This window comes from Cynocephalus volans, chromosome 17 (genome assembly GCF_027409185.1).
Source record: "Cynocephalus volans isolate mCynVol1 chromosome 17, mCynVol1.pri, whole genome shotgun sequence".
NCBI lineage: Eukaryota > Metazoa > Chordata > Mammalia > Dermoptera > Cynocephalidae > Cynocephalus > Cynocephalus volans.
The window spans coordinates 3,703,744-3,730,637 of record NC_084476.1 but is presented as its reverse complement, the minus strand read 5'-3'; the positions used below and the strand labels follow the sequence as shown (position 1 = coordinate 3,730,637).

Here is a 26,894-nt window from a genome sequence, read left to right as displayed (position 1 = left end):
GGCTCAGCTCTGTCCCACCCCCTTCCCCGCAGGCCTGGCCGCTGCTGGCCTCTGGGCCTGGCCTTGGCCTTCCCTCCTCCTTCAGGGCTCTCTCCCCAGACCCGTGTCCTGGCTGCTCGCTCTCCAAGGCTCACTGCTCAGCGAGCCTCTTGCTGGGGAACAGGTGGAATGCGAGGGCCTGGATGAGGGGTGGGAGGCCACCACCCAGGCCAGGGCAAAGACAGGCGCACTGCGTCAGGTGATTGAGCACTCCTGGATGCCAGGTGGCACCGTACTGGGGCACGTGTCCTCATCAGCCCCCACATACAGATGGGGAAACGCACTCAGCTGGTCACCTGATATGCCCACAGCTGGGCAGCTGGCTGGTGGTGGAGGACTTGAACTTGGGTCTACCTGGCATCTGGGCCGAGCTCGCCCTTGTCCTCTGCACAGGCCCCTGGCGGGTGATGGTCCTCTGCCGCACCACCCTCAGGCTGCAACGGCCGTGTCTCAGATTGAGGAAATGAGGCCGGGGTCCTTGTCTTCTTCCAAGAAGCTCCTGGCTTTGGCCAATGGGAGCCGCCTGTGGTCACAGGTGTCTGGGCGAGGGTGGTGGGCCGGGCGGGTGCTGGGAAAGGGGAACTGGGCCTCTGGGCCGGCGTGAGCACCACTTGCTCCTGACGAGCTCGCAGCTGCCTTGCGGACACCGGCCTCCCCGCGGACACCGGCCTCCCCGGGCACCTCCCCCACGGCGCCCTCTTGCTCTCTGAGCTGTCACGCTGCAGCGCCCGAGGCAGTGGGACCCCACGCTGGCGGGCCAGGGGCTGATGGGGCCGCCCCCGTGGTGGGACCTCCCGCCGGCTCTTGCCATGAGGCTGCACCTCCTTGCCTCTCTCTCGGGAGGTGGCCTGGCCTGGCGGGTAGGGAACCGTAGGTGGCTGGCAGGTGAGGGCCGGGTTTGAGGGCGCGGGGGGGCTGCGGGGTATAGGACTCATGGCAGGTTTGCCGGGGGAGGGGGAGCATCTGGGCCAGGTTCTGGGGGCTGGGCATGGATGCCGTCCCGTGGAGTGTGCTTTTCGCTGCAGCTGCTGAGCACGTGCTTGGTGCTGGCCTGGGCTGAGGGTGTCTCGTGAGTGGCCTCTCTCTCCCCAGTGCCCTCTCTGGCTGCCACTGTCAGCCGCTACCCCACAGATGGGCTGGAACCGCAGCCTGAGGACCGCTGGGCTCTCTGGCCTCCCCTGGGTGTCTGAGCCAGAGGGCCCTTCTTCAGATCAGATGGTTCTAGAAGGAAGATGTGGGCTCTGGGCGAGGGCGGGAGAGTGGCTCTTCTTCCCTCTCCTTGTCTTGAGGCTCTGTGGAGGACCCTTGGGGTCTGGCTCACTCCCGTATTACAGGTGAGCGAACAGGCTGGGTGAATGGTGGGGACTTGTCTAACTAGGGGGGTGTGGTGGACCTGGCCCCATCCTCCTGGCTCCAGTGTTGGGTCCCGCTGTGAGGGAGTGGCACGAGGCTTGGGCTGCCTGGAGCTTGCCCAGGGCTGGACGGCCTCAGGCCCCGCTTGCCCCGGGCCTCTGCTCGGGCCGCTGTGGCTGCAGTGTGTGGTGGGGCTGACGGGGGAGGCTGGCAGGGCAGCCCTGGGTGCTGTCTGGGAGGCCAGAGTCAGTGGGTCCCCACCTCATCCTGCTGGTGGAGGCCGTGGCCAACTCCTGGGCTTGCCTGTCCCTACCCTGTCCCAGGCTCTCGGCCATTTCCCTTCCTTCTCATAAGGAGGACGTCTGTGTATTTGGTGCCTGCAGAATGCCAGGGCCCTGCTCACGTGTCTTCACAGATGTCCCTAGAAGGACACACTCTTTTACACCCACGTTCCCAGGGAAACTGAGTGATGTGAAGTGACTTTCCTAAGGCCATGGGGAGGCTCGGGGGACCCAAACCAGATCTGGCTGGCCATGGTGCAAACTCCGACCATCTAGCTTTTCCCAGAAGTCCTTTCGCAGTACGTAAATGCTGACTGGGCCTGCCTCAGTGCTGTGTGGACAGCCGGCGGACTTGGTTTTGGAGCTGAGACCTGAAAGAAGAGGGCACTGTGCTGTCCTTGACGGGGCCACCTACCTTTCCAGTGCCATTTACAAGCGTTTCCTGCACTCTGTGATGTCATTAAGTGCTGGGCACATGGTACGCCTTGCTCTGCACGCCTGTCCTCATGCCAGCCCTGACTTGGCTGTGGTGACAGGAGCCCACTCTGGATGTCTCTGGGCTCAGTTTCCCCCATCCTCGCTCACCCTGGGGTGACCGTGAAGGCTCGTGTCAGGCTTGAATCTGTGAACCTGAGGCTTCTAGAAGGAGGCCCCAGCCTCTTGCAGTAAAGACCTCTGTTTGGATCTGGGCTCCGACTTCTGTTTTAGAGGTGACACTGGGGGTTTGAATTCACAGCTCTCCAGCAACTCTTCCTGGAGGGTAGGCATGGCTTACAGAGCCCTTGTCTCCCTACTGTCGGGTGGCCCTGGGCAGGCCTCTTCAGTGCTTGGCCTTGGTTTACTCATCTGTAAAATGAGTGCAAAAAGCATTTTTCAGGTCACTTGTCTGTCTCTTCATGGGACAGAATGTTTAGATTCATAAAGTTTTATACAGAAGACATCCCAGACTGTTATACCGTGCTCTTGAGCAAGGGTGGGGAAAGTGTTGGGTGGACCGTAGCTGGAAGTGATGCTTGTACGTGTGTGGTGCATTTTGGTTGTTGTAGCCCCCATGCACGTGGCAGCAGGTCATTATGGGCATTTGGTGGCTGAGCCAGGTGTTGCAAATGTCCTGCAAATCATCCTTACTGTCTCTGCTGCAGTGACTTGGGAACATTGTTCCAGCCATGTGCAGGAGATGAGCCCAGGGTCTTTGGATTTCTCTCTGTAAAATGTATATTTGACTGGTGGATATTTGTTTGGCTTTTAGACCTTTTTCGTTGCCTTCCGTCTGTCATCGCTAGCTTGCACCTTTACCTCTTTCTGATTATTTACTCACTGGGAAGTCATTCAGAACAGCATGTCAGCACTATGTAATGTCGAGTCAGTAGGCTCTAAGAAAAGGCATCTCTTGAGCTGGTGTGTGAGTCTTCAGCTTCTGGAGCTGGGGGTGGCTGCTCTGAGCATGCCAAGCTTTCCTGGCTCATTTTCGTCGTCTTCCTGCATCTGGGTAGGTGAGGGGGTTGCACTCGGTTGTCTGTTCTCCTGACAAGCCAGGTGACAGTAAGTGCTCTTGGGACCAGATACTAATGGTTCCCAGGTGTCCCGTGGGCTGTGCACTCCTCTGGAGGCACCAAGCTCCCTCTCTGCTCAGTGGGGTTTCCACTGCATGGACTGCTGGTGGGTTTCGGGAATTGGGGGTGGAATTCAGGATTCGGGAATTGGGAAGCTTGGAAGCCGTGTTTCTGGGTCCCCTGCTCCTCCTTGCCGGATGCTGAGGTGGATCCCCCTCCCCCCAACCGGTGGAGGCTGCTGCCTGCCTGGCCTGCTCACTGTTCAGCTCCATTGGTGCCCTAACTGGGCCTCCCTCGCCTCCTCACAGAGCTTCAGCCCCCTTGGGAGGGATGTGGTCACCTGGGCGTTCAGCATGGCCCTGCCATTGGGAGTACTACGTTGGCTACCCAGCTGGTTCTGCCGTGGATGGCCCTCAGCCCGCTCTCCTCTCCCTGTCCCTCTGGATATTCACAACGTATGTTGCTCATGTTTAGTGGAAGCTGGTTTCAGATATTCACCAGGACAGGAGCAAACACTTCCCTGAATTTGTCCCCCGAACCCCCATCAATCTTGGCCTTGGTCAACCCTGGGGGGTTGCTCATGGGATCCCGAAAAGTGAATGTTGGCAAGGCTGAGCAGACCAGCAAAGGCTCTGGGGCAGGGGCAACGGAGGGCTGGCCCCAGGTGGCCAGGGCACAGGAGACTGGTGGCTGGGAGCCCAGTGGGGACAGGCCCGAGCGCCTCCAGGCTGCACCAGGGCTCTGGACCTTGGATGTGTAATGGGGAGCCATGGGAAGTTCTGGTGGTGACAGTAGACAGAGTCCATCCTGTCAGGGGACCTATGGAGGGGACGGCAGTGGAGAGGGTGTGCGAAGCTGGCATTAGCTCGACCTGGGCCACATCTGCGCTTGACCACTTCTGGCTCTCAGCTGTACAGAGGGGCTGGCAGGGCACTTTGGGGGAGGTGCTGTGTGGATGGAGGTCTTTGTGGCTGCAGGTCAGTCTATTCATCCCCTCTTCTGCCTGAAGGCACCATCATGGTTGCTTGCTGCTTCCACAGCAGAGACGATGCCTGTCCCCTGCCCACCATCACATCCGTGGGTCAGCTGGCTGCAGCCGCAAAAGCCCCTGATAAGTGATGATTAGTGTGTGTGTGGGGGGCACAGTGTGGGCCTTAGGCCAGAGCCTTGGTGAGGAGGAGGGCGGTGGTTCTGGGGGCAGCGACCCTGGCCCTGTGCTTGCCTGGAGCTCCCCCAGGCAGGATTCCCTGTGGCCTCCCAGGCCCCCATCTCCTTGATGCAGAGTGGAGCGCACTCCCCTCTCCCTGGGCTTGTTAGGGCCGGAGGAGGAAGGAAGGCAGAGCCTGGCACATAGCAGGTTTGCACGTGTGGGCAGGGTGGGGGTTGGATTCTCAGCCCAGGCATCAATCCTGTCAGCTTTGTGGCTCCAGACAAGCCAGGCACAGCGGGCACACATAGAGAGGTTTCCGAGGCTCAGCCTGTGAGCCCCGAGGCTGCCAGCGGTTTGTCATGCCCAGAGTGGTGGTGAGGCTGACAGGGTTTCAGCAGGGCAGGGGTGACGAGCTGAGGCTGAGCTTTGAAGAGGCTGCTCTGGGTGCAGTATGGGCTGGTGGGTGTGGTGGGACAGTGGGGGCTCCTGTGCTGGTCCAGTGAACTCTGGTACAGTCCTGGCCGCATGAGTGGAGGGCAGGGAGAGCACCACATGGTGGGCTGTGACGGGGGACATCCTGCTCAGTGCCGCCATCCCTTTCTCGGTCTGCCTTGTGGGTGAGGCCCTGTCCCCGGTCTGCAGACAGACCAGCTAGGTCAGCACAAGTGAGGATGTGCCTCTACTGTGGGCCTAGGGCCTTGAGCAGACCTCTGCCATCCAGGGACTCCCTGCCAGGCCCGCCCCTGTGTACCGTGTGGCTGTGGGTGGCCACGCCCTGTCAGCTCTGAGCATCGTGCCCATGTCTGCAAAATGGTGATGCTCAGCGGGCCGTGGGAGGACTTGGGGACATCCCCAGGAGAGGCCAGCTCCATGCTGGGTCCCAGAAGCTGTACCCAGGAGCGTCCCCTCTGTCCTGGCCATTCCAGAGTCCCCTGGCATGGAGCCCACCATGCCCCACCTCTGGTGGGTGGGACACAGGCTGGCTTTGGCCTGAGTATCTGCTAGTGTGTTCCAGAAGCCAGCGGGAATGCAAATGAAAATCAGAGCAAAGCAGCCCTGAGCGCGGCGGGAAGCAGGCGTTCCACGACAGAGTGGCGGCGGGGCCTCCGAGCCGCCAAGAGCAGTGTGGCTCAAAGTGAAACAAGAATCATGTCTTTTCCTGTTGAAGAGAAACTGCCTCTGAGAGCCCTCGGGCTCGGGCCCCTCGCCGCCCAGGCTGCTGTGGGGCGGGTGGGGTTTCTCCAGGAATTCCCCTTCTTCCCACCACCCTCCTCGAAGGTCTGGGCAGCCACTGTGGAGGTGTTGGGGACAGTTCAGGGGGACAGCCTGGAAAGGAGGCTGCAGCACCCAGGAGCAACTGCCTAGCCTCGGAGAGGTGAGCATCCTTCCAGGCCCCTGGGCTGGCATCTGTCCCCCACGGTGGGTGTCTGCTGTGCCCCGCCACTCTGGCGGCCGAGGGGCAGTCTTTGTGGAGGTCAAGTGTGTGGGAGCACGAGGGACCTGGGGTCCTGGCTGGGCAGCTGTCGCCCTGGGCCTGGGAAGCAGCTTCCCTCCCGAGCCTGGTTCCTCCTTTTCAGGGCGGGGGCAGGAGGAGCAGGTCCCTCTTGTCATGATGCGTTCATGAGCTCTTGTCATACTGTGTTAACCTGGTGCGGACATGCAGCAGGTGTGCAAGCCCCAGCAGATGTGTCTTTATCATGCTATGCAGTCTCTTGTTTTCAGGAAACTTGGCAAGTCGTCTGGCCCGCAGCAGTGTGTGAGGCAGGCTCGTGGGTATCAGTGTGTCCGTTTTGCAGAGGCATGGCGTGGGAAGGACATCACACAGCGTGTTAATCACTGCCCCCAGCTCCTGGGTGGCCCATCCTTTTTGTCACACCCTTTCTGTGGCTCTGCCTCCTCCCACAGAGATTCTGGCAGGCCTGGGGTCGACTGCCACCCCTCCCCACCTCTGCCCAGGCAGCACGTCTTAGACCACTGGGCAGGAGGTGTAGCCCAGCTGTCGGTAGCAGATCGGGGTGGTCTGCCTGCTGTGCCTAGGGGAGGGGATAGATGCGCAGGGGCACAAGCCAGCCTGCTGAGGGCCCCCAGCCTTGGGGCTGGAAACCAGCTCTTGGGACTGTCCAGAGGCCCCTTGGCATCGTTCTGGGTGGGTGGCTCTGACTCCTTTCTGGGAACCAGCTGAGGGCAGTGTTGCTGGACAGGCCTTGGCCCCACCTGGTTCTGGTGCTGGACGCTGGGTTTGGGACTCCATTCAGATGGCTGTGTGTTCTGCACCCTGGGGCTGTGCATCCTTTATGGCTTCTGCCCATGGGGTGGATGGAAGATCAGCCCCTGGAGGTGGACCTCTCCCGGGCCCAGCACTCCAGGATGGGTCTCCAAGTCACACAGCCACTGCCCAGTTACTGCTGGTCCCCCCCACCTCCTGAGGCCTCTGGGGGCAGGCCTGCCTGCTGGTCCTTATTAGGGGCCAGCTCTGCAGATGGTCACCCGGCTTCTCCTAAAAAACTGTCCCTGCCCTGAACTGGGAAGCCCTAGAGTCATATGGAAGAGGGAGGTGATGTAGGGAGTTGGCATTTCCTGAGCCAGCCTTTGGGGTGTCTACCATGTGCGGGATGGAGCCAGATAGAGAGGTCTGTGTGCAGCAGGCCCTGCTACCTGTTAACCCTGAAGTTGGGGGCAGCCTGTGGGGTCTTCTCCCTGTAGTACTCAGGTGGACACAGTATGGGGAAGGGGGTCATGGGTCAGCCAGGCTGGGCCAGGGAGGGCAGGGGCCTGGCAGGATTGTGGCCCGAGCCTCCCAGCCTCTTGGCCAGTGTGTGCCCCTCCTCGCCCACCCCAGTATGTTTCCTAAGCGGTAATGAGTTTGGGAGTGGGTGCGGCTCCCTCATCTGTGCTGTGGGGGTTCAGGCACCCCCAGGTTAGGTGTGCACCTCCGTGCCCGGGGCACCCCTGGACAGAGGCCACCATGGGTGTGTGTCAGAACCCTGATGGCCTGGTGGGCGATGGTAGTGATGGCTGCAGAAATTGGGCAAGGTGGTGCAAACATATTTGGTTAACTTTGTAGCTGGGCCTGTTGTGAGGCCTGGGGCCACAGCCCCCGTGGCCCATGGGTCTCTGGGGGGAGTGGGCATGGAGCGGTAGCTTCCTGCAGGGACCCTGGCCCTAGTGCCCCCGTGTGCTGGGGCCTTCACTTTTCAGCTCTCCTGAATACCTCCTGGCGCAGGGGCTGGCTGGGCGTGGGGAGCCCCTCCCGACCACCCTTTTCCTCCTGGCTGTGCTTCCTACTTCCCTCACTGTGTCTGGGCTCCCGCCGCACCTGCCGCCACTGGGTCCAACCACAGCGCCCCTGGGCTGTGTGAGTGGCTGGGTGAAGGCAGTGGCCAGCCTGGGCACCACTTCCTATTCCTCCCCCTGCACCTGGCCAGCCCCCAACTTGCTCATTATGGCCAAGAGAACCCAAAACACTGTCCTTCTGCCATTTGCGGCCAAACCCATCAGTCTCTTTGGGTCTCAGCCTTCCATGTGCACAATGGAACATAGCAAAGGGTTGCTCAGGTCGTGGTGATGTTGGTATGGTGATGATGGTGATGTGATGGTATACTGATGATGGTGATGATGATGGTGATGTTGGTGACAATGACCATGGTGATGGTGGTGATGGTGGTGATGATGGTGATGGTGATATTGGTAATGACGGTGGTGGTGATGGTGGTGATAATGGTGATGTGGTGACGGTGATGATGGTGATGGTGATATTGGTAATGACGGTGGTGGTGATGGTGGTGATGATGGTGATGGTGATGGTGACGGTTATGGTGGTGGTGATGATGGTGATGGTGATGGTGATATTGGTAAGGACGGTGGTGGTGATGGTGGTGACGGTGATGATGGTGGTGGTGATGGTGATGGTGATATTGGTAATGGTGGTGGTGATGGTGGTGATAATGGTGATGTAGTGACGGTGATGATTGTGATGGTGATATTGGTAATGACAGTGGTGGTGATGGTGGTGATGGTGGTGATGGTGGTGACAGTGATGGTGGTGGTGATGATGGTGATGGTGATATTGGTGATGACGGTGGTGATGATGGTGGTGACGGTGATGGTGGTGATGGTGATGATGGTGGTGGTGATGATGGTGATGGTGATATTGGTAATGACGGTGGTAGTGATGGTGGTGATGGTGTTGACGGTGATGGTGGTGATGGTGGTGTTGGTGGTGATGGTGATGATGATGGTGATGATGATGGTGGTGATGGTGATGGTGGTGATGATGGTAGTGGTGGTGCAGATGTGTTTGTCATCGAGAGCTTGCTGGATGCCTTCACAGACATTGCCCTACCCCAAGCTTTATTACTGAGAGTGGTTTTCCTGGTTAGACCCTTTGGGCCTTGATGGGGCCTGTCTCCATGAGGGGCATTGGAAGGGGTATGCCATGTACCCTGGGAACTGAGTCAGGAATGAAGGGCCTTAGGTTGGTGGCTCCTGGCTGAAGTTGGAGAATGTTGAGGTGTGTGGGTCACCCTTACTCCTTCTCATCCCTAGGGGGTTGTGCAGGTCTCTGTGGGGAGGGCCCTGGTCTCTGGGGATCCTGCATATCTGTTTCCCACCACCAACCCAAGTCTCCCAAGCTCCTGTTCTGAGCCAATCCCTGATCCTACACTGGGGGAACTGGGCAAGGTCCCCACTGTCTGTGTTCTCCTAGGCTAGTACGGCAGAGGGGCGGGAGGTGAGCTCAAGAAGGGAGAGCCCAGCACATGGCTCCTCGTGGGGTGAGGGGACAGACCCTGCTTTCTCCCAATTTGGGCAAGTGTTGGTGTTTATGAGGGTGGGTTTGGCATTCAGAGACTTTGAGGGTCTCATGGTCAAATGGAGCCTGTGGTGGGGGTATGTGGAGCTCACATAGGTAGTGCCCAGACGGGCCCAGGGCCCTGACCTGGCTCAGCCCACCTGGGCTTGCTCTTGAGGTCTGGACCCCTTAGGGTCTCGGGGAAGTGTCAATCCCTCCTGAGCCCTGGTGGGAGCATGTCCATGCTAGACCCACAGCCCGTGATCACACCAGCTCCCATGCGTGTTCAGGGCTGGCGGGATTGTGGGGTGTGGCCGGCACGGAACCTGATCTCTGTCGCTCAGCCTCGGCCTCCTGTGTCCACCCGCCTGCTCCCTCCTCACCCTTCCCTCCTGCCCTCTGGCCGGCAGTGGAGTAAGGGGTGGGTGTGGCAGAACCCTCCCACCTGGGTCCCTGGGGCATCCCTGTCTGCGTCATGGAGGGTTGGTAGGGCCATGCTGGGAGCAGTGCCTCGGAGCACTGTGGGCCTGTGGGGATGAAGCCCCTGTAGGTGCCTGTGGGCGGGTGGGGGCCGGGTGGAGTAGGTAGGTACCTTGGTTTGCTGTGCCTTCACCTCTTGCTCCTCCAGGATCTGGGCAGGTCCGGGCCACCCTGGGCTGAGAACAGGGGCCTACGTTCTGGTCCCTGTGGGCTGGTGGACTTTTTGGGCCTGGCTGAGGGGGGGGGATTGGGTCCCTTTTGGCCAGCTGGGGGCCCTTCCATCGGCGCCCGCCGAGGCTGCCTCCTCATGCTCCTCTTGTGGACCTGCTCTGGGCCTCCAGGCTCCTGGGGGAGGGTTGGAGGGAGCCTGGGTTGCTCCCAGCCACCGTGAGGGCTGAGCTGGCCCTGTATCCTCTGTTCTCTGTGTCCTACTCAGAGGGGGCTGAGATTTGGGGCCAGGGCCATTGGTTGGGGAAAGGGCAAAGTGACCCCAGAAGAGCTGAAATTTCAGCCCAGGCCACTTGAGCCGTAAGCTGACACTTGGCCAGGAGGCAGCGGGTGGGCTGCACTCCTGCTACTGGAGGAGACAGGTCCAGGCCTCAGCTCGCCCTCTGCAGGGAGGTGGGACACAGGCCCACAGCAGGGGCTAGGGCTTATGGGGCCCATTCCTCAGGGCCATCACAGCAGTCTCTGCTGTTGGCATGCTCATTTTACAGAAGGCGAGACTGAGGCTCAGCGAGGTTAAGGGGTTGCCCAGGGCCCCTGGGCCAAGGAGTGATGGGCCCCGTGGTTCCAAGGGTGGGCAGGAGCTCATTCTCACCACAGCCACCACCCCCTGTGGTGGGGCATGTATGCCTGCCCTGCCCCCAGTTCCTGAAGGCCCCTCACCCAACAGGGCCCGTGGATGCTTCTTCCTACTCCCTCCTCCTGTTCTAACCACCCTCAGCTTCCCCCAAACCCTGACGCGCCGCGGTCCCTGCCACGTCCCCATCATAGTCCCCGCCAGGGCTGCCGCTTCCCCCTCCCCCGGGTGGGCAGGGGAAGCAGCACTTCCGGAAGGTGGGGGCTGGAGGTGGGCGTCCCAGGAAGCTCTGGGGGCCCGCTAGCCACCCGCCGCAGGGTTTCGGTTCCGGGGGCGTCCCCAGGCGGGCTGCACAGGGTTGCAAGGGCGGGGGAGGCACTGCGCTCAGACCCGGCTCTGATCTGGGAGCAGCTCGCAGGTGGGCTTCATACCCCGCTGGCCTCCTCTCCCCTCCCGGGCACCTGTTCTCCCACCCCCATGCCACCATTCATGCCCCTCCTCGAAGTCCCATCTGCCACGCTTCCTGCTGGGCCTGGCTGGGCCCTGGATTGGATGGTCTCAGTGTCCTCTTCTGTTCATCTGGACATGGGGCCTGGTCTGTCGGCCCCAGCCTGTGGCCTGCTCGGGCCCTGCCTGACTGTGCAAATTCCACAGGGCTGCGGAGGAGCCTAGAGTTCCCCTCTCCAAGAGCCGGGGGTTCCCTGGCTGCCAGGGTGGGAGCTGCAGTCCTGGGGGCTGGTCCCCACCCAGCCACAGTCGGGCTGGCATTTCCTGCCGCCTCCTCTGCCTACCCTGCCTGCCAGGCAGAGGCCGGAAGGGAGTTGGTGGGGGCTCCCCAGGCTTCCTGCTGTGGGGTCCAGGGGAGCAGGAGGGTCCTGGTCTTGGTGGGAGTTCTGGAGGGAACTCACGCAGGAATTTTGGTCAGTGGTGTTGTCCTTTTCCTCTTCTGAAAGAATCTGGGGGTTGCAAGTGTCCTGAGTGCTCCTGAGCGGTGGGGGTTGCAGCTTCTGCTTGCAGGCGGCCGCAGCAGAGAGCTCACCAGTCACGATGAGAACGTTCTTCATCTCAACTTTACCAAATGTAGCTTTTAGCCCTCCCTACCCAAGGTCTGCCCTCTGGGGCTCAGAGAGCTACTCCCCACCTGCTCTGGGCGTTGCAGGGCATTCTATCTCTGTTCCATGGCTTCTGTTTCTGGCGTCCAGGTATTTGCATTTTAGAGTCAGTCTTGTGCTGAGGAGAGATCTTGCTACCACCTCTTCCACGCAGCCTTCCTGGACTGAAGTCTGGCAACTATGTGAAGTGCCTTGGCCAGTGAGGGCTGCTGGGGCATCTCTCCTGTCTGGATTGGAGCCTGCTTTTCTCTTTTCTGTCTGTCTCTGGACGACCCTGTGAGATCCTCAGTCTGTATCCTCTTTCTCTAGGGTCCCGCATCATACTAATGGCTGGTGGTCCTAAAGCAGGCATGGTGGGTGTAAAGGGTGCGAGGGTCTGGGATTGTGGTGCCCTGTGCATCACAGGTTCTGAGTTTTCAAGATTCGGTGATTCGGTTTTACCATCCAGGTCCTATTGCCTGAGACCCCTCTGCTGCCACCCACTTGGGTGGGGAGGACCATGTGTCTGCTGGCCCCCAGTGGGGTCTGGGGTATCTGAGGATGGCGTGCTGTAGCCTGAGCTTCTGCCTTGATAGCTTCACTGAGCCGTGCAGTATGGGAGCGAGCATGGAGGATCAAACAAGCCAGTGGGGACCGGGTGGTGACAAGGCCCCTACAAGTCCAAAGTATGACTTTTTAAGAATAACACTTATTGCGGCCACCACTTATCAGGGGTGTGGACAGATAAATGGCCTGGAAAAGGCAGAGCTGGCATGCACGTGGAGCACGGTGGGCAGGGCCTCTCTGTGCAGGCAGAGGATGTTTAGGCATTTTTTGCCTTTTCTTTTTAACATTCCCTTCCTGGCCAGAAAGTGTTTCTAGGAAACACACCCAGCCCATTGTCACCCAGACTCTGGGAAGGTGTCTGTTGTGGATGTTCTGTGTAAACAGGAAGGGCCCGGGAGTGGGGGTGTTCTGAGGTGGGCCTTGCTGGGGTGGCCGCCCCCTCTGGACTTGGGAGCCCCAGAGGCTCACAGCCTCGTTCGGAGCAAGTGTGGGACACTTGACCTTGCACCGACAGGCCAGGTAGGCTAGGGCACGCGTAAGGAACCAGGGGCCCTCCTTCTCATGTGGGCAGGCAGCACCTGGAGGCTGGAGGCTCCTTCCCGGTGTCTCCCCTTCTCCTGAAGTCCCCCTTGCACTCCTCCCTGTGACTGGCTCCCTGTCCTCAGGATTTTCAGAGAGCTTTGGGACAGCCAGACAGGCTGCCTCCCTCCTTCCCTCCTTCCTTCTTCCGGCCGGAGCTTTCTCCTGCCGCTCCCTCCTCTTCCTGCCAGGGCCGGCTAGCTGTCACACGAGCAGCTGGCCAAGCAACACAGGCCTGGGCTGTCCACACAGGCCCAGCCAAAGCCCAGAGAGTTCTCCCGGTGCCTCGTGTGGCTGTGGTGTGTGAGCTGGAGTTTCACGGCTGAGAAACCCTCTTTATGCCCTGGTCAGCCCCCCTCGGCAGGAACGCTCCCTGTGGGTGGGCACGGTGGGCAGCAACGGAGTCCCCTCCGAGAGTGTCTGGGCCTGCCTGCCCTGGTGTCCTGGGGACAGCTGGCTTCAGGAGAGCAGCCACCAGGGTGGTCGGGCAGGCTTTCCCGGAAACTCTCTAGTTCCCTCCTTCAAATCAGAGCCCCCCCACCCCACCCCCTGGTCCTCCCATGATTATAAACCCAGAGCAGGGGACAGGGATGGGGGTGGAGAAGCTTGGAGAATCCAGGAGCCATTTCTCCCTGACCTTAAAATCCTCATCTTACTCTCAGAGGCCAGGAAGAAGCGTGGGCAGCTTCCCCAGGGTTGCCGGGGACTTGCGGTTGGGTCGGACTCCAGCCCCCGGCTTCTGAACGCAGCCCCGATGTCTGACCCCCACGGCCCAGCCTCCTCCCAGATGCCCACAGAGCTGCCTTTGCCCTTCTCTGGTGGAGCTGTCTGCAGAGCCTATCAGTGCAGAGTCAGTCTTGCCTTCCTGTCCATCTGCCCTAAAGTCAGTGGGGTGTTCCTCTGGATTGCACTGAAGGGAGGGCCCAGCTCCATCCAGGGCTCAGCCCGCGTGGGCTTGGACCAAGCAGAACTGTCCCGCAGAGTGGGCGTGCCGGTCTGCATTTCGCAGACGAGGAAACCGAGGCTTGGAAAAGGAAGAGGCTGGCTCAGGTGTCCTGTTCCAGGGGGCTGTTGCAGGTAGGGTGAGGCGGGGCTGTGATGGGGGCCAACCCTGTGGTGGTCCAGGTGTCCCTGCAGTGTCCTGGTGGAAATGACAGTGGTTTGGGACTCACATGAACAGCCTGATTTCGTATTTGTCTCCTGCCTGCCTTCCCTGGTCAGCTCCTATTGGCTCTCTCCCTGGCCTTCACCTGGGGGTTCTCCCTGGATGTGGAGACCGCTAGGCTCCAGCTGTTTGACCTTCCGGTATGGGTTCTGTGCTCCTTGTCCAGGAAGTTTAGTGACTGATAGGGCTGATTTGCAGTACCAGTTTTGCCAGTAGGTGTAGGTGCCACCAACATCTGGTTCTGGCATTCCGTAAGTTTGCATTTCTGAGTTCAATGAAATGGTTTATTCCCAATCTTGTGAATGGCTAAGGTTTCCAGTGCGTTTGTTGGTGGAGTCTATACCCTGACTCGGGTGCATGTGGCAGCTGGGCTTGAAGGTGGAGCTCTGGACCTCCTCCCTGCCCCCTCCTCCTGGGGAGTGGAAGGGAGAGAGGCTGTGGGGTGGGGTGTGCTCCTCCAGGATGGTCGGTCACAGGGCGCAGAGCCTCCATGCTCCCGCTGCCTCTGTGCTGGACTGCTGGGCTCACCCCGAGCTACCACTGGCTGCTGGCAGCAGCTCTGTGGACAGGTTCACAAGACCCTGCATTTGGGCGGTCTGTGGCTGGAGTCAGGTCTGGTCCGAGTCCCGACCCCGCCGTTAGCTGGTAACGGTGTCCTGAAGCTCATGAAGGTCCCCTGAGACTCAGGTTATACGGGAGGCAGATGCCCATGAGAGGTCTTGCAGAGGACTTCTTCCTGCTCGGGCCTGGCACTCAACGAGCACACGCCTGGGACACAGGCACTAGTGGCTCAGGGAGGCAAAGTCTTCCGGGGCTGTTGAGTGGTGCAGCCAGTGTGTGTCCCCTGACCTGGAGTGCGTGGGTTAGGTCATAGTCACTCCATGTGCCGTGGTCCTGCTCAGCTTCTCAGAAGCATGTGTAATCACCGCAAGGCGGGCGGGAGGGAAGGGCCTGAGAGACCATTCTGCAGATGGGAAGGCTGAGGCCCAGAGGGGGAGAGTGAGCTGCCCAGAGCGCCCAGCCTGTGGGAGGTGGGGTGGGGGCAGGGCGAGCGGCATGTGTGCTGTTCGTGCTGCTTTGTGTGGACTTCTTCTGTTTTCCTGGCGGTCTGATCAGGCCCGTGGCAGTGGATTAACTGCCTGGGAGCCTCCCTCCTGGTGAGGCTTCTGTCGGAGTGAGGTGGGGAAGGCCCAATTTAAGTGCTCGTTTGGAACTTTGAAATCCCTGAGATGAAAGGCTGGTGTGTGGGAGGTCCCAGCCTCTCCCCTGCCTCTGTGGGCTGCTGGGCTCTATGCCTGGTATACACCCAGCCTCTCCACGAGACCACCCACCCACATGGGCAGTGCCAGGGGCCCCCTTCCCACCTCTCTGGTCCCCTCCTGCTCCTGGGGCCCACGAGAGCCAAACAGACCCCAGACCACAGAGCCAGAGGAGCCTGAGGGCCTGGTGTCTTGGCCGCCATTGCTGTTGTACCTCAGCAGGCCCAGGCAGTGTTGCCTAGCAGTTAGGTGCACAGACTTTGGAGTGGGTCTGCCTGTAGTGCTGGTGCTGGCTCTGCTGCAGGTAGCTATAGCAATGCAGGGCCTTGTTGCTGCCCCCGTAAAATGGGATAGTAATCGTACCTACTGCTTACCTCTTAACTTCATGTGCTTGCTAATCTATATTAAGGACAGACTAGTTTCTGGTACATCATGGGCACTCTGAAACATCAGTCTTTATTACTTTTATTATTATTCCCTGACCTTCACTTTGGCCCCCCATGGAACTGGCAGAGGGGCTGGCTACTCCTGGCCATTGGGCCATTCTCCCTCTGCTTCCTGGGTGGACGGGCCTGGGCGCGCTGGGTTGGAGTAGCCCAGGTCAGTGTCTCAAAGCACACTGAAGGCAGCTGGTAGTGGCTCTTCCTGCATCTGCCTTCGGCTCAGCCTAAAGCTGCAGCCAGCTGAGGGTTGGACGGTGCCTTGGAGGGGCGCTCCGGGCAGCCTTGTCCTGGCCTTGTGTTGGTGCGAATTTGGGTCAGTGAGTTGTCACCGACAGGGCCACTGTCAGAGTGGCCGGGGTCTGTAGACTACGGGAGCAAGCAGCTGGCATGGATTCTGGAGGCCTTGGGTCTGACCACCTGGCTCTTGTCTTGCAGACTTCTCCACCCAGGTGAACTCCTCGTCCCTCAGCTCCCCGACCGGGCGGGGCTCCATGGCCGCCCCCTCGCTGCACCCCTCCCTGGGGGCTGGCATCGGCTCTTCGCTGGGCTCGCCGGGGCAGCTGCACTCGCCCATCAGCACGCTGAGTTCCCCCATCAATGGCATGGGCCCACCCTTCTCGGTCATCAGCTCCCCCATGGGCCCCCACTCCATGTCGGTGCCCACCACGCCCCCCCTGGGCTTTGGCACTGGCAGCCCCCAGGTGAGTGCAGGGCTGGGGTGGTGGGGAGGGGGGTGGGACAGAGGACAGGTCTGGGTGGGGCTGTGGGCATCACCTGCAGTGTCTGCACACCTTGTGCACCCTGGGAGGTAGGTGCCGTCACCCCACCTTTATCCATGGGAGACAGAGCCTCAGAGAGCAGCGTGCCTTAGCGGGGGTCAAAGCCCAGGGCCGTCTGGCTTCTGAGCCTGGGTCTTCGCAGCTGGTCACCTATCCCAGTATGGCCCCCTCTCGTGCTGAGGGCTCCCTGTTCCTGTGATTGTGGAGCTCTGCCTTCCTTGGGCTTAACCTTCCTCTCCAGAGCTCCACGGCCACATGGACCTGGGTCCTTCCCTCCTGGTCTCTGCCACACCATGCCAGCAGTTTCAGTGCCTGCTGGGCCTACAGGAAAGTTGTGTCCAGGCTAAGTGCAGATACGTCTCTGCTCAGGGACGCCAGGCTTCAGGGCCCATGGTGGCCCATGGTGACAGTTGGTGGCTATGGCTCTTCGAGGCTCGTGGGTGCCGGTTGTCTGCGGGGCTTGGTGACCTTCTCCATAGTTAGGGTTTGCTCAGATGCTTCTCCAGCAGTTTGGCCTTTTGGCTTGTTTCTGGATCAGGAAGTGGCTGGTACCAGGCATAGCCCAGGTCTTGCTGTAGGGACCTTGGAGGCCTGGTCTCCTGTCCCCTTCTCCCTTGGGGAAGACACCCTGAGGGCCTCTCCTCAGAACTCCTGCAGAGTTGTCTCCAGCTCTGCGGACCCCTGTCCTGTGGGGACTGTAGGGCATCCCTCTCTCTGGCTCCCCAGTGGTGCCTGGTGGGTTTCTGCCTGCCGGTCAGGAGGCCTCCTGTGATTCCCACTCAGTCGCTCCTCTCTCGGGGGCTCCATTTGTTCTTCCTAAAATAGGTAGGGAAGCTTCCTTCCCGCTCTGACTGTCTCTGTTTGGGTTCAGCCATTTGTCCCCAGTAGCTGAAGCCTGTGTGGCGGAGAGCTCCGCCCTATGGCCGCCTGCCAGGGAGGGAGCGCCGTGGTGACAGGCCTGCCCAGAGCCTCACAGCGCCAACGTGTCCTGTGCCTCCTAAGACCCCTGCTCCCGCTTTCCGAGCAGCCCACCTGTGCCTGGCGCAGGATGACTGGGTGCAGTTGGGGTCCGGAGCTAACCCGCTGCCTGCCCAGCTGGGCCTGTTTACAGCTGGCCTTGGTCCTCTTGGGCCCCTTTCCTGGAGAGTCTCACTGGCTTTTTAGGTGAGCCCCATCAAAGCCCCCTTGCCCTAGGGGGTAGGTACACACAGCTGGGGCCCTGCGCACAAACACGCTACTCCCGGTCCCAGAAGCAGGCAGAGGTTCGAGGTGCTAGAGCGGGGAGGCCCAGGTGCCTCCTCGGGCCTGGCCAAGTTATTTTTAGCATAGCTGCTCACCCCCTCTCTCGCTGGCTGCTGAGTGCCATGCAAGGACAAGGCAGATGAAGACTCAGTCTCCACCTGTCCCCTGGCTTCACTGGCTGGCACCTGCTGTCTCTCAGAGCCCCATGAGGCTCCTTGCTGAGTCTCCCCAGGCCTGCCGCTTGCCCTGGATAACATCCAGAGGGCTTGTGTCTGGGGGTCTGAGTCTCCATGGAGGGTGGAGCTAAGGGTTGTGTGGGGTAGATGGGGGGTGAGTTGGGGAGCAGACCCAGGATGCTGCGGGCTGTCAGCCGTCTGTCCATCCGTCTGTCGGTCAGGCCTGCAGTTAGTTTTGGCATGGTCTGGGGCCTGTGCTTGGCCTCTGGCCACCCTGTGGTAGCCAGGTAGATTACCCTGGAATTTGTAGTTCCTTCCCTGGAAGCCGAAGCCAGCTTCTAGGCTTCAGCAGTTTGTCCTGCAAACCTGGGGTTCCTCATATTGATGGGAGTGTGGGTGTGTTGGGGGGGGCGTGCCCCACCCCCAACCCCCAAACCACAACCACAAAGAGTTGCTGGAGCTAGTGAGGTTCTCTGACTTCTGCTGTTGTCGGGGAAGGCCTGGGGTTCTGCTGAGCTCTGCCTGCTCGTGACCACAGCCGGGAGGGGCACAGGAGCCTGGGGGAGTCTGGGTAGAGGCAAGCCAGACCATAACTGCCTGGCACCCAAGCTGGCCCACCTTTCTGCCCTGGTCTGGGGGCTCCACCAGGGCAGGGCCCAGGGGATGGTCCCCACTGTGTCCCAGAGCCCGCCTGGCTGCGCCTCACTTGGGGTGGGTGCATTGCAGGTATTGGCTGAGAGGCTTAGTGCCAGCTCTCATGCCCAGAGCACTTCCTGGGTGCTGAGCAAGGTGCTGGGTGTGGGGTCAGGGCCTCTGAACTCCAGCAAAGCGTCGTGCCTGCGGGGCCACGGTGTCTGCTGGGGGATGTGCTTCACGGGGTCGGAAGCTGGGCCAGGAGCTCACTCGCTGAGGAGCAGAGCTGGGAGGGACCATGGAGAGGGGCCATCTGCCCCTGCCCTGATGGGCATGTGGAGGCCCCAGGGTACTGGTCATGGGCGCTGGGCCTTCCCTGAGTTGGGGCTATGGAGGGGCCTGCTGCAGCTGGGGAAGGAAGGGCGTGGTGGGTGTGGAAGAGAGGGGCAGGGAGAGGTGGGCAGTAGACCTGGGCGTGGCATCGATGAGGTGGGAACTGAAATAGATGCCTGGGATATGAAAGGGGAAAGGGGAAAGGGGAAAGGGGATGGCCCCACCCCAGGGGATGGCCCCACCCCCGCCACGTTCGGGATCTTCAGGCTCCTGTGAAGGGCTCTCGGGGTCCTGGGTCTCCTGAGGGATGGGGCAGTGAGTGCAGAAGTCCCTGGAGAGGTGGGGGCATGCCACGCAGACTGAGGCCCCAGGGGCTGCCCTGTGCTCTCTCTGGGCGCTCTGAACCCAGGCCAGGGCCTGTGAGCCTGGAGTGGGAAGGGTAGAGAGCGTTCTCATGGCCCCGCACAGCCTTGCCACGGCATCCACACCAGGACTGTCCACTGGTGGGGCCCAGTGGAGCAAAGTGGCCGCAGGCCTGCAGTGTGAATGGGCGCCCCAGCCCAGCCTCGGTCTCCCCAGCTGTTCAGGGATTCACCATTCCTCAGGCTGTCAGGGCCGTGCAGAGCCTCTGGTCTCACTGAGATGTGGGAGGGCAGAGATGCCCCCAGTGTTCCGCCCGGGAGACAGCTTGGCCTTGGCACTGTCTCTGTGATTAACTCCTCTGTCCTGTCCTGCTTGGAGCCCCTTCGCTGGTGAGGCTACGACCAGTCCTCCTCACTGCTTACCTAGGGCAGGCATCAGGCCCAAGGGACTGCACATGGGAGGCTGGGGACAGAGCAGGTGGTCACTGCCCCACCCAGCCTGGCTTGGGGCAACCACAGAAGGGGAAACGCATAAGCTCCTCTCCTTGCTGCCAGGCGGGTCTGGCCCTGCAGAGTCACTGTCTGGGCTCCAGCAGTGTGGGGAAGGCTGGCAGCCCAGGAGAGGGCCCTCAAGCCCAGCCTTGGCCCTCGGGCCTCCTGCACCCACATGCTCACACGTGCTCAGTGCCTGCCCATAGGGCAGCTGCCCTTGGCTGCAGCTGCTGCCGCCCCTGGCTCTGCACTGCCGCCCTGCCCCGGCTGCACCCACTTTCCCTCATCCGACCGTCCTCCAAGTGCATGCTCGGGCCACCCTGCTGGGGGCTGCCCTTGTCCTCCCAGGCCCAGTGCTGCTGCACTGTGGTTTGTTGGTGCGTGCTGTCGGCTAACTACCCTGCATGCTGCCCCTGTCAGCCCTGCAGTGTAGGCATTAACGTTGTTCCAGTTTTGCAGACGAGGAAACTCAGGCTCACAGTAATTAGGTGATTTCCCCCAAGTCACGGGAGAACGGGGGAGGCAGAATTCAGAGCTGGGGCGTCTGCCTCGGAGGCCTCCAGAGCACTGGGGCAAACACTGGCGGGCTCCTCCTCTGTCCCCTGCAGCCTCAGGGTGGTTTGTGATTCTCCCCCACATCTCTGCTGGGCCCCCAAGCTCCAGAGGGCTAGGCAGGGATTTGTTCCCTGGTGCCTGGAACGGGGCAGGGCAGGCTGGGCACTCAGTGAACATCAAGTGATGGATGGGACTGAAGAACACATGCTGCTCCCTTGCAGAGTGACTCTGGGCAAGCCCTGCCTCTCTTGGGGCCTCCATTGCCCCTTCTGCTGCATGTGGGGTTCATGTACTTGGTGATTACCCGCTAACCTGGGGAACCTCAGCCAGCCCCCGACCTCCCTGAGCCTCGGCGTCACATCTGGCAAGTGGGAGCACAGCACCAGCCCCCAGGGTTTCCCATGTGGGGAGAGGCCAGTGTGTGTGCAGAGCCAGGCTCTCAGCACTGCTCAGTCTGGTGCCACCGCTTGCCCCTTCTTATTCTTAGTTCCCTATCTTCTCTGGGAAACGTGTCTGACGCGTGAGGCATGCACATGGGGCATTTGGCAGGTTACAGAAGGGGCTGCTCTATTCTGCAGTGGGACCCTGGATGTGCTGTTCCCACCCTAGCTCCTGTGTCCTGACCACCGTCTTGCTGCACTGAGCTGTTGGAGTGGGCCTCCTGGCCTCCCTGCAGACCACTTAGACCTGCAGGGATTAAATGGCCCTCATGGGCAGACCCAGGAAGGACCTAGAACCAACTGGGGCTAGAACAGACACTCGGGTGCTGAGGACCATGTGAAAGGAAGCTTTGGGGTTGTTTCTGCTTGCCTGCATTGGGACCAGGCTCTTCCTGTCCTGTGAGAAAGGGGGATGGGATTTGGGGGCCAAGGGGAAGGAAGGAGATGAGGTTCCCGTGCAGGAGGTGGCCTGGGGCTACCCAGGGGCAGTGCTGTGGCAGCTAGAGGCATCTGCACACCCGCTTTCTGCCTTGTCAGGGGTTTTCAGGAGTGGGGTCGGGGGCTGCCAGCCGGGGTCCTGCGCAGACAGCCTGGCTGGCGGGACACAGCGGAAGAGCCTCTGGGCCCTCTGCGCTGACTGCAGAGCCGGGTGGAGGCAGCGGAACCAAAACTGCTGTGTCACTGCGACGCGGCAGCTGTTGCCAGGGTGACTGGTGAGTTTCCCACGCTTGCCCTGGTAGCAGCGGTGGCTGCCGGTGGGCCGGGCAGAGGGGTGTGCAGAGATGTCCATGGGGCCAGATGCCCGGGGGTGTCCACTCCCCTCTCCTGTGTCATCTGACCTGAGATACCCCACCCTGTCTGTGTGGTGTAGTGGGGGGCATGTGTGGTTCTGGGGGACCCCAGTTCTTCGTCGTTGTGACTGGGCCTCAGTGTCCTCATCTGTGGGTTGGGGGCCACCAGAGTGCCTGCCTCGTTGTGTGCAGGGAGCGCACAGCAGGGGCCAGGAGCAGAGAAGGTGCTCAGTACTTAGCAGGGTGGTGGGCAGGGGTGTGAACAGGGACCTCCCATGTGGGGTGGGGGCTGCGGGGTCCTGGGCAGGGCAGGCTCCTTCACAGCAGCTGGGGTCTGTCTTGAGAGGGGAAGTCCTGAGGGCAGGGCAGCCTCCACCAGCCTGGCATACAGCCTGGCTGGACCCTGTTTTCCTGAGGACATTGTCCCTGCTGCTCCTGGCTGTGTGGCTCAGGGAGTCAGTGCCCACGACAGCCTGCCTGGGCTGACTTGCCATCATCCCTCCTCAGCTCAGCTCGCCCATGAACCCCGTCAGCAGCAGCGAGGACATCAAGCCCCCACTGGGCCTCAATGGAGTGCTCAAAGTCCCTGCCCACCCCTCGGGAAACATGGCGTCCTTCACCAAGCATATCTGTGCCATCTGCGGGGACCGCTCCTCAGGTAGGGCCATGGCGGGGGCAGGGGATGTGGGTGTTGGAGCACATGGGGCTGCAGGGAGGCAGGTGGGTGCAAGAGTGGGCTGAGAGCTCCGAGGTCCTCACTCTAGCCTGTAGCATTTCACATCAGTAAGTGTGGTGGGAGACCGGCATGGGCAGGGTGGTCTCCGGAGTCTTCTGGAGAGGAGGCAGCTCTTGACCGTGGTAAAGGGGTACTGAGGACTGCACCTCTTCTCTGGGCTGTGCCTGGGCAAAGTGTTCCCGCATTATGCCCCTGAGCCCCAGCAGTCTGAGAGGGGAGAACGGCATCTTTCCTTTCCTGGGGTGCTAGCTCAGACGCAGAGCAAGCCACTGACTGTGGCATGGTCCTCGTGGGCTGGCATCAACCCGCCCCACTCCTAAGCTGGCCCAGTCACCCCAGAGGGTCCAGGCCGGAGCCAAGCGTAGACCCTGCAGGGGGTCTGGAGACCAGGAGGGCCTTCCTAAGGCCTGGCCCACCAGCCAGCAGCAGCAGTGTGGGACGTGCGTGGGTGGCCCCGGCTTGTGGCCGCTCACTGGCCCTGCCGCCGCCCCACAGGCAAGCACTACGGTGTATACAGCTGTGAGGGCTGCAAGGGCTTCTTCAAACGGACGGTGCGTAAGGACCTGACCTACACCTGCCGCGACAACAAAGACTGCCTGATCGACAAGCGCCAGCGGAACCGGTGCCAGTATTGCCGCTACCAGAAGTGCCTGGCCATGGGCATGAAGCGGGAAGGTAGGCTGAAGGCGCTGCGTGAGGAGGGCAGGTGGGTGGGGGACCAGACCTCCTCGCTGACCAGCACTGGTCAGACCTGTGAAGCCCCCTCCCGCCCCTCCGTCAGGCCTGTGCTCTCAAAGCTATGCCCACAGGCCGGTGTGGGGGGTGCTCAGCTAGCGTCGGGGGCCTGGGCGAGAGGCTCCTTGCTTTTCTCTTATGGGGCAGGGGCCTCCCCAGGGCCACCTGGAGCCTGGCTCAGTGCCAGCCCCTCTCCTTCTAACTATATCTTCACTGAGCACCTGCTGTATGCCAGGCCCTGGGACTACAGCAGAAACAAGACAGACTTGGTGCCTATTGGTGGCTTCCAACCAGTGGGGACAGGTGTTGATCTGACAGGGCCCCCTGTGAGGGTGTGGCAGAGCCTGGACCCAGCATGTGGGCTCTTGGAGATGGACAGCAGGGAGCGGGCATTTGTGACAGGATGAGGCTGGGAGTACAAGGAAACCCATGAAGGAAGTAAAGCCCATGTGGCGACGGCCCAGGAGAGTGGGTGCATGTGGGCCTGTGTGGCTCATTCTGGTTGTGCAGTGTCCAGTGTCCACTGAGGGGACAGTCAGGGAGGTCCTGGGGAACGGTGCTGTTTAAGTTGAAGTGGTGGAGGGAAGGCCTTCAGAGACTGTCAGGACGTCCCCTGAGCCTGTGGCACTCTGGGGGTTGTCCTATGTTCTGCTTGCTGCTGAAGCCAACTCCAGTTCCACCCCTGGGTGGCACCTGAGGACAGCCAGGTCCTCGGAGCAGCAGGCCAGTGTCTCAGGCCTCTCTGCCTGGATTTTTGAGCCCATCGAATTTTTGTGTGTGGGGATGGGTAGTAGGGAAGGTCACTCTCCTGAGGTCACTGAAATTGTCCAGCCAGACCTGGGTCTGAGCCCTCAGCACCGACCTGCGGGGTGACCTCCTAGCCCTGGCTGCCCAGAACCTCAGTTTCCCCATTGTGGTGTCCTGTTTTCCCTCTCGGGTTTGACGGCTCCTGGATTCGGAGTGGATTCCTTGGTTATGGTTTGTCTCTCTCTCCTTTCTCTGCTGTGGATGCCCCTGCATGTGGCTCCACATATGGCCAGTGTGTGTCTCACCTCCTTCTCACCAGCCCCAGACGGGGTCCCCAAGCCAGTGTCTCACACCAAGGAACGTCCTGAGTGGTGGCTGTGGTGTGCAGTTTCCGTTTCTTTCAGTCTTATTTTGCGGGGGGTGGAGGTGGGGAGACTGCCTTCTCAGCCTCCGTTCTTGTGGGAACCCCAAACCTCACCTGAGTCCCATGCTCCTGTAGGGCTTCCTCCCTGAGGGTGCGAGGCTGAGTGTGCAGTGCGGGGTGGCGGGGCTCGTGACACCTGTGTCTCCTGTGACTGGCACCACTCCCCGCTGAGCTGAGCCACCTGCCTGGGCTGGCGTGGACCGTGCTGAGTGTCACCAGCCAGGCCATTCTGACCGGACGTGTGTTTCATGGAGTGCCTAGAGTCCTTCCAGGCCTACCCTTCTCTGTGCAGGTGGAGACGCTGAGGCCTAGGCCTTATCCAGGTCACTTGTGGGGCTGGGAGCAGAGAGAGGGCAGAGGAAACATGTGCCCAGCCAGGGGAGGTGTGCTCCTGGCCCCGATTCCTCTGGGGGTGCTTGCTGGGGGTGGTGATGGTAGCATTGTTCCAGAAGGGTGGAAGCTCAGGCAGGGGCAAGTATATGGTGGGCAGTGGATCACTGTGTGCCCAGGTGTGGAGCCTGGCCTGTCCGGGGCGTGGAGGGTACGAAGCCTGGCTGGAGGGAGGAGCTGGAGGCCTCGGGTGCAGCCTGAGCCTCGAAGCTCCCTTGGGGATGCCACCGCACGGAGCGAGCTTGGTTTTGCTCCCAAGGTCACTCACTCAGAGCTCACCGCTCTGGTGCCAGGCACTGTACCGGGCACTGGGTATACAGCAGCAACTCGCTGTCCATTGAAAGTGACCATCAGATAGCCAGGCAGGCCCCCATGGTGCAGGCAAGGCTGGCTGAGGGGAAGTTCAGGCGCTTTGGGAACCCGGAGGAGGAACCTTACTCAGCTGCAGGCATCATGAAGCAGACCTGGCACACAGCAGGGGACAGCAGTTTTGAACCCCAGAAAGCAACCCTCCCTCTATGGGTCCCTGAAGTCAATACTGACTCCTGTGGGTCCTGCGGCCTGTCCACTGGGTACCTAGGTATCATCAGACTCCAGCCACCTGGCCCCCTTGCCTGGCAGAGTGTGGCTGACACCCTGTCCCATCCCAGGGGAACCGTACAGTCTCAGGGCTGGGAGACATACAGCCACCAGATCTGACCCCTCCCCTGGTGCCAGCTGGTGACTGGGTTTTGTTAGGAGGTTGCTGTGTGGGGGCATATTGGGTGCCCCGGGCCCGATCCCCATGTGCTCTCTCGCTCAACCTGCCTACGCTGGTGCCGTAATACTGTCCATGCCTCACAGAGAGGTGGCGACTTGGAGAGGTCTCAGGGCCAGCACGGGGCAGGCCTGCTGCACCCCAGCTTGCGTGATGCAGAGTCCTGCCAGCCTGTGCCTCATTCTCACCCCTTGATAGTGAGTGGCTCTTGAGACCCGATTTATGGGCTGTTAGGTGAATACCTGATGCCAGTCAGTGGACTCCCCCTCCCCTTTGTCTCCAGGTGGATTTATGAGTAATGAACCTGCAGTAATAACTCCCACAAAGTGCTGTCATTCCATAAACACAACCACCGTGAGACTTGGCCTTGTCAGCCATGGAGAGCAAGGAACAAGTGAGCCCTCATGCCATGTGGGCTCTGCTGTCCAGTGCCTGTCCTTATGCAGGCGGGACACCTCCCACCTACTTGCTCGGGGAATGCAGGCTGCACAATGAGGCCCAGGCCCACAGTCCATGGTCTTACTGCACTTACCCCAGTGCAGCCCTGGAGCCCATGCTGTAGGGACCCATGCAGGACATGTGGCTGGCAGGATCATGGGGCACGCCCCTGCCCCTGCTTGCACCTGGGTTCTGGGCAGTGCCCCTTTGCCGTGCACTGGTGCTCAAACACAGAGCTCCTCCCCTGTCTGCTCTCCCAGGGCAAACCACTGCAGGGAGGGTTCCCTGGCAGCAGCAGGCGGGTGTTGGCCACGTGAGACCAGCGGCGAGGCAGTCCTGGAGGAAGCTGAGGGGCCAAGGTTGTCCATCCAGAGTGCCCAGAGCACACAGGATGTGAGCTGTCAGTTCTGAGGCCGGCCAGGCTTGTGACCACACCCCTGTAGACCGAGGCTAATGCTGAGGCATCTCTTCCCCGGGCTGTGCTGTGAGGCAGCTGGAGTTGGCACGGGACTGGCTGACCACAGGGAGGGCCCAGGTCTTCCCATACAGTGGCTCTGCTCCCGGGAGGGGCCGTTCTGGCTTCGGGGCAGATGGGGTCCCCGCCCCTTAGCTGGCTAATGAGGGATGCTGCAGGCCGATAGCATCTCGTGTTGGGCAACAGCAGGGCCTGCACACACAAGCAGCCACCTGGGACTCGTTCTGCAGCATTCTCAGGGCTGGGGGTGGGCAGAGCCGGTGGGAAGTGCCATGGTGGGGCCCTGGCCCTTCCCTGGCCCAGCCTGGACCTGTTGCTGGAGCAGGCAGTGGGGGGTTGGGGGACTGCAGGTGTGCCTGGTCTGATGGAGGAGACAGGCTCCGCCCTTGGGAGTTCCTAGCCTGATCGGGGAGACCTGGCTCCTGCCTTGGGGTGACACTGGACCACATTGGAAGGGGCCACCTGCTTCTTTCTCTGCTTCCTTCTTCTCTCCTAGGAAGGCCTCTTCCCATTTCCTTCTTGCCTTCCTTTGCTTCCTGTGGCCTGTCCCCTGGCTCGGAAGGACCGGGGTGTGGAAGCGGCAGTGTTTGGTGTGTGCAAACGTGTGTGCATGTGCGTCCACAGATATGGGTGACCCCACACGTTTCTCCTGTAGGGCAAGAGCCAGGATGGGTTCAAGTGCTGCCCTGCTGCTTTCTGGCTTTGTGACACTGGGCAGGTGACGTTGCCTCTCTGAGCCCTCAGTTTCCTCTTCTGTGCAGGGAGGCACTAGCAAGGTCCCCCCATGGGCTCGTTGGAGGAATGTGGCAGATGACAGTGCTGTGCTTGGCTGGTGGCG

The 26,894-nt window shown here is 61.0% G+C and overlaps 1 protein-coding gene across 1 annotated transcript in view; it reads left to right on the top strand.

Annotated features, from left to right (window-relative positions):
* The window catches only part of RXRA (retinoid X receptor alpha), a 105,737-nt gene that overhangs the window by 56,123 nt on the left and 22,720 nt on the right, over window positions 1–26,894 (top strand). The window contains exons 2-4 of the mRNA XM_063081784.1: window positions 15,987–16,252; window positions 21,862–22,012; window positions 22,586–22,765. Of these exons, the coding sequence (XP_062937854.1) occupies window positions 15,987–16,252; window positions 21,862–22,012; window positions 22,586–22,765 (597 nt within the window). The remainder of the gene's footprint in view (window positions 1–15,986; window positions 16,253–21,861; window positions 22,013–22,585; window positions 22,766–26,894) is intronic.